The sequence below is a fragment of the Phaethon lepturus genome, unplaced genomic scaffold (genome assembly GCF_000687285.1).
Source record: "Phaethon lepturus isolate BGI_N335 unplaced genomic scaffold, ASM68728v1 scaffold2502, whole genome shotgun sequence".
Classification (NCBI taxonomy): Eukaryota; Metazoa; Chordata; class Aves; order Phaethontiformes; family Phaethontidae; genus Phaethon; species Phaethon lepturus.
The window spans coordinates 4,453-11,561 of NW_010521043.1; the positions used below are offsets into that span (position 1 = coordinate 4,453).

Here is a 7,109-nt window from a genome sequence, read left to right on the forward strand (position 1 = left end):
TAGTTTAGTCATCTATTCATCATCTAGTGCCCCTCGCACTCTAACCATAACGACTGAATTTTTTCTGCACTCTCAACAGGTGGTATGTTTTCTCCTACCCCAGGGTACAGCAAATGCCAAGAAATCAATGCTTTTAACCTGAGAGGAGGAAACAGTGACTCACGTTCTTCTCCAACATTATTTCTCAGAAGTTACTTTTTGCTTTGATGCAGATGCATATGCATCAGCATAAATGCATAAAGCATACCCAGTGCATAAGCAGTTTGGCTTGATGCATATTAAGCGCTACTGCTGAAATAACCCAGTGCTCAGAAATTCAGAACTTACTTTTGGGGATTTTGCAAATAAAATTCTGGTCAACAGAACAGTAGTAGTTCCTCCAGGTTCCACTTGAGACATCCATGTCAACGCAGTGCTCGTCAAAAATTACTGTAGGCTCTCCTTTCTCCCAGTTGACAAATTCTACCGCACTTCTGTCTGTCCATATCCACTCCCCTAAAATTAAAAGTATTACCTAGTGAGTGAATGAAGCGGGGAATCGTTTCTAGTCTACTGGGCACAACGACATGGGATATGGAATTTATTAGGTGATGAAATTAGCATCACAGAGGGCTCATTTCTCTCTCTTTCATAGCCAGAGACGTTCAGATGGGAGTGTACCAAACGTAAATGCTCACAGACGAAGTTAACTCCATTAGGCTTGAGGGCCACGGGTGTCGGTGATGTAAGGAAGACATGCCCAGGTTACCAGAGGACTTTTAGCCAAAGCCTGTGCCCAGGACTCCTCTGTGCCTGGGAGCCTTAGGAAAAGATCACCTGTGTGAGCCACACTCTGCAGCTCAAGGATCCAGATTGCTCAGGAGATTTTCTTTATGTGTGTACCCAAGATCAGTGAATAGCTGCTTTATTAGAGCTGGATTAATCAATTATCTTTCAGACCGAAGCAACTCTCTTTAATAATAACCCCCTGCTCATCTCCTGCTGAGGCCCATCAAGTAGGAATAATCTCCATCTCTGCTCCCTCAGGGTGTGCTTTCATGGCAGCAGACCCCGATACGACCCGCAACCGCCTCAGTGCCACCTCCTCCGTCCCCGAGCTGCAGCTGCGCTTTCCTCTTGCCTCTGCTTGCATTGCATGCGGCAGTGTGGCAGTGCAGTGGGCCAGGTCAGGAACAAACCACTGCTTTTCAAAAACCACTGGTTTTCATCTAGAACAGATGAACTCGGCCCACCATGCAACAAGGCGCCTGCCCCTTGCTGGTGGTGAGAGAGAGGGACTTGGGCAACCATGGCCAAGGGCACTCGCTGCAGCCCGGTTGTACCCTCAAAGTCTGACATGAAAAACAGGTTTCAGAATTACAATGATACAGAAAAGAGGATGAAATTTGCAGGTTAAAAAAAAGAAAAGCTGAAATATTTTTTGATTAAAAAAAAGTTTCCACCAAAAAATTTATGAAAAAACCCTGAAATTTAAATTAAGAACTGTTGCTAGGCAGCTAATATAAGCTGCTGTCCCCCGTGTTGGTTAGAAATAAATTTCAATTTAAGGCTGCCTCAGTTTTTCATAACAAGACAACATTTTTCTTAAAAGACTAACACTGGCTAAATGTCAAGCAATTTGAGTAAAAAAAAGCAACAGGAAACATTTCAATCAACTACTGCAGTGCTAAGTTAGAATCTTTTACAGGCTGAAATATACTCTAATTAGAGTAAAGATAAAAAAAGCGTTGACCTCTTAGTGGTTTATGTTTTAAGTATTTTGGCAGAAAAGCTATTAAACATTTAACAGTTGATTTCTCTCTGATTGTTTATTTAATATTTAGTATGTTAGTATTAGTATTTCACATGTTAGTGTTACGTAGTATTCTCTCTGTTTATTTAGTATTTATTTTCATCTCAGTATGCTTTGTGAAATAATTACCATCAATATTTTTGAACAGTCCTATCCAAAACTTTCTGAAGTCACTTGCAAGTGGAGACAAATAAAGTAAGAGAAAATTCATTTCAGCCAAATCTTCTATGGAAACCAGAGAAGCACCTAAAAATATCAGATAAATATTACATATAATTTCAGCAAGATTTTCAATAGAAATTCATTATCTCAGTAAACAATCATGACACATTTTCTGATCAGCTTTTTCATAAAGTAGAAAAGCTTGATAATAAATTTAAATTAGCTGTAGCTTATAAGTGCTGTATCACATCTATGTATTACCTCTTAGTTCTGGATTAAAAATCCAAACACACAAACAACCTGTAAAATATTCTAATAAAAAAGGTACTTGCCCATTTGAATACATGTCATGGAAGCATCAGGCCAGCTTTCCTCAGAAGTGGTGTGAACATAGTAGCAATGACCACGGAAGGGGATCCAAGATCTACCACGCTTCGGTTCAGGACACTTTCCAGGAAGCTGTGGTGGTTCACTGGGGATTACCTCTATTAAGAAGACACACAGGATTCAGTAGGGTCTTAAAAGCCAAGGGAAACGTGTACTGCTGCACCACACATCAGCCCTACCAACTTGACAGTGATTCCAGGAAAAGGAATATCACACAGACTTAACTAATGATAAAATACTGCACTAAACAAGGTAAACTAGTAATAAACTACACTGATCGGAGCTGGTTCTCCAATCTGCTGAAGAAGGCTTCCACCAGTCTAACTGCAATTGTCTTCAGCAAGGCAATTTTTACTTACAACTTGTGAAACAGAATGAGGAATGAGTCAGTACACATAAAGGATCTCCACACCAGCACCACAAGCCAGTGGCTTGTGTCCAGCCAGTTTGTAGCAAGGTTGGTCAGCAGAGCTGACCTCCATACCTGCCCTTGTACATACATCCTAAACTATGTAACAGTAAAATCAGTAGCCTACTGCATCACCTCATTGAAACCAAAGCAGAGGTTAAATGAATATAAAATTTGCTGTGAATTAGGGTGCAGAGATCATAAATTCCGTATATAATTTAGAATATATTTGAAAAATAGGTGCAAAATTTGAGCTCTAAAGTATCTCAGCAGAAGCTTCCCAGGATCTTATAACAAATATAAATGAATCAATTCATCTGCTACACTGACAGAAGTTTCTTGTCTCTCAGTGTTACAAAAGATTCTTTTAAATGTAAAAATATATCATTAATATATTTATAGTTAGGCTGAAGTTGATTAATTCTGCAGTTCTTGACAAACAAGGATGCAGAAAAGAAGTATCGCATGTGGCATGAGATATTGCAGTTCTCTTTATGACGTACAGGTGGTGGCGGCTGGCCTGTGAAATGAAATGTCTGGAAATCACTCAAGACAGACTGGATTTGGGAGTTCTCCCTTAACAAAAGCAATAGTTTATGACAAGGCATACAGCATCTATCACAATCTTCGCATATGTGGAAAAGCTAAATTCAAATAAAGCCATTAATTCAAATTCCAGCCTCACAAATCACATTTCTCCCATTCACAACTTACCATCAGATTGTTTACAGAGAGATAAAAATGTTTCGTTGCAAGATGTTGTCTTCCAAAACCCATCCAAATCTAAATAGACACAGGCTGTGTTCTTATTTGGTTCTCCACTGGCCCAGTTATGATATCTGCTCCTCCTTTTATCTGACCATATGTAATGGCCACGAGTCTAAAAGCAAATGACAATAAAGATTACGTCACGTACAAGAATTAGATTGAAAGAGCATTAAGATTTCGCTTGAAGGTATGTAAAAATTAGGAAAAATCAGAGTCACGGTTTCTCACGCAAAATTAATTCGTCCTCTGTCATGAATACGTAATGGTCTGGTCCAGACTTCCACTCTCCACAGCAGTTAGGGCAGTGGTCCTACAGGTGTGTACTTAGTACACAACCTCTGTTGTTCAATTCACACCATCCACCCCATGCATTAAACGGGCAAAGGGCCTTGCGGTAACACACGTGAATATACAGCTGAAGATTTTATCAAAGGAGTCAACATATACACACAGCTCAAATGAAGATTGCAGAGAAACTACTGTTAGCATTCCTCTAACACAGGCTTCTCTATATATTTAGAAAGCAAACAGAAAAAGCAGAAGTTCCACTGGAGAGAGGAATACTGATGACGTTTTTCATGGGCCATGCACCACAGACCTCTGCCACCCGTGCTAACAGGGCTTGTGATAGGTTTCTAGCTCTTGCAAGGACTAGCTACTAGAGCCCAGCTAAGCATGTATTTTTTCAGTGGATTTCACCACTATTTGCAGAGTATGACCAACATTAGTCACATCCATGGCTCCTGTCACCCCCTCCTGCACAGTCTAGCCCTTTCTTCCTGTGATCTTTGGATGCAGGCTCCCATCCAGCTCTTTGTGCCAGTTCCTTTCCTGTCCTTTTTCCTTTGACGTCCTTGGCCACGTTTCATCCCAGATTGCTGTTTAATCCTGGTTTCCCAGTGCCTGCTCTCACTGAAGAGTGGCTCCGGTTCCTTTCACCGCAGCACCTGTGCCCTCTCTCAGTCCTGTGTCCCACCAAGCTCCAGCTCTACCTCTCGCCTCTTGGTTTCCTCAATGCTCGGGTTCCCCAAAAATCCAGCTACATCATCTTTTTTCGTGTTCTTTTTATATGCCTCTAACAGATGCTTCCCCTTTCAGACCTTTCCACTCTTTGCTGAATTAGTTTGTTGGCAGTTTTTCACAAGGCACTGTCTTCAGCTCCAAAAAACAGCCTAAGGTGTCCCCATTGCCAGGTGCCTGCTCCTGCCTCTACGCTGCACCTTGCCATTTCCCCTATTGCCCGGCACAAGCTCTTGTAGTGCCAGGCTGTGAATTAAAACAAAACTTAAAATAACCTCACAAAGAAAGAGCTATTTTCAACCCAAGTTGTTTCTGTGGTGTGCTCCACAATGTGTCTTCAGGAACGGCAACACTCCCCCACATGAGCGTGTGGCAGACCGTGGTGTAGGAAGTGGAAACTCCATAGCCACTTTTACAGCATGAAGCCACTGTCTACTGCAGCTACATTCTTGGTGGCTTTTGAAATGCAGTCTGTGGCAGTTCTCACTTACGCTGTGGCCCAACCTTTAGATGAGTAAAACCCCTAAAGTGGAGGGAAGTCAGGTACCTCAGCAAGGTTTTGATGCCTGCCACACATTCACGGATCTGACCGACCGCGCTGTCATGGGAGCAAACGGTGTTCGCAGCAGTGAATCCTGTCAACCTCTGAGCAAGAAATACAGCTGACCTAGACCGATCTAGGGCAGCAGTTCACAAGCATTTGGTGGACTCACTGTGTTGCTGTTAAGACCAATCCATACAGGCTCCCCATGCTTTAGTATTTGTAACCACAGGTAAGATTCAGCGTAAGGATCCAAAACGCTGGCAAGTTCTGCAAACTGGTCTCTGCAGTTCTTCTGTGCTTCTTCCCAGCTCATTTTGTAGTTGATGACTGCATAGCGGTCATCACCATAATTGTTAAAGCCAAACATTGGAATTATGGGTTGGGAGTTTTGCAGTTTGGGGTCTATAATGATCAAACAAACAGAAGAATCAAACGCTTTATATTGGTTAGACATATAACACTGAGAGAAGATCTAGTGTACTGAAGTAGTCAAGTAATTAAGAGAGGCTGGAACAATAAATTAAGATGCATCCCAACTATCATGGCAGTGATGAAATCCATGTTTTCATGCTCTGTGACAAAATTTTCTACTTCTTGTCAGAATGACCTTTTAGTGTAAATAACTGTATCATCACCTCCAGAAACGTGCCCTGCAAGCTCTAGACCTTCCCAAAGCATACGGTAACTGTATAGGGCATTAAAGGGAACACTTCCCCAACTTTTCCCATTATACACTAACATTTGTTGCATTTCTGACAAGGAACAGGGTACGGTAAGCACATCGTGAGCAAGCAGAGGGATATAATTGCTGCTCATGAAATCGCGTGAGTCAGACTGTAAAGGAAATCAAGCAGGGCAGTTTTCCAAAACGAAGAAGTTGCAGTACTTTTAACCATAGCAGTAGAAATTCAGTTTTTAATAGTTTACCCACATAAACACAAAGTACTGTTCTCTCTCTCTGCCACCTGATCACCAAAAATAGTAAAATACATGATGATCCACAGATTTTTAAAAAATTTTTTTAATTTACTGGTCTGTCCTTAAAATAGGAAAGGTTAAGAGTTTTTTCTGCAAAAAATAAAACGTGTGCTCATTTTGTTAAAATGGTCTGTAGTGCATCTGATACTGTCAGATTAATTTGAGTTAAAATAGGGTTGAATATGGGAAAGTCACTTTTAACTTCAGTTTGACATAACCACAATAAATCAGCTGTACTAGAAAGCAGTGAAAGAAAACTCACCAGAATTTTTCTGGCATATGTAGCTTTTGCTTGTTTTACATTCTTCATCTTTCCATTTCCCTGCCTGTTCAATAGGGTTCTTCATCATAAAGACGCAGTCATCCTGCAGGGGAAATGAGAGGAACAAGAAAAAGATGTGGATAGGTGGGAAACATTCCTACTCCTTCTGGATGTACAGACTCACCTGTCACACGCAGGCACACAGCGATGAGTAATATGAAGGTCATACATAGGAACTCACACGAGCGACGGTCGGGAGTCGCAAAGCACAACATGGAGGCAGGAAGAGTGCCTGGGCCTGTCTGTGTGTATATAATCTCTGTGCATGCACGTGTGTGTGTGTGCGCGGGCAGGTAGACGTGCGTGTGCGAGGTCTGGCCCACGGGACCTTTCAGCTCTGTTGCTGCTTTCCTGGGGGTTATGGGGAAGCTCTCACAGCACCGAAGCTTGCCTGGAGAGCTGAAACCCTCTTCCTGCCCCAGTTCGGCACTGGGAACTGAAGTGGTCACCGCCGCGCAGCCATGTGGAGGTAACGACCAGAAACAGCCCTTTGCGGGGGACACCTCCCAAGCCCTTACCGCCGCAGTCTGGGCTCTTACCTTCTTCTTTTCCTCTCACAGCGTGAGAAGCTGCTGCTTGGCTCCCTGCAGCAGGAGGCAGCGGCTCTCCCCACCTCATACCAGCACAACCTCATGCTACCCCCAGCCCCCTCAGGGGCTTTAGCCCAGGTCTTGGCTGCAAGCGAGGGAAGCTGGTTGTGGAGCAACTCGTGGAGGGAAATGGGCAG

General features: G+C 42.7%; 1 protein-coding gene across 1 annotated transcript in view; it reads right to left on the minus strand.

The window, feature by feature from the left end:
• LOC104628865 (macrophage mannose receptor 1-like) overlaps nt 1-7,109 on the minus strand; it is a 31,621-nt gene that overhangs the window by 2,260 nt on the left and 22,252 nt on the right. The window contains exons 23-28 of the mRNA XM_010297580.1: nt 6,323-6,425; nt 5,252-5,484; nt 3,465-3,630; nt 2,287-2,439; nt 1,922-2,038; nt 328-495 (exon numbers count right to left, since the gene is read on the minus strand). Coding sequence (XP_010295882.1) covers nt 328-495; nt 1,922-2,038; nt 2,287-2,439; nt 3,465-3,630; nt 5,252-5,484; nt 6,323-6,425 — 940 coding nt within the window. The remainder of the gene's footprint in view (nt 1-327; nt 496-1,921; nt 2,039-2,286; nt 2,440-3,464; nt 3,631-5,251; nt 5,485-6,322; nt 6,426-7,109) is intronic.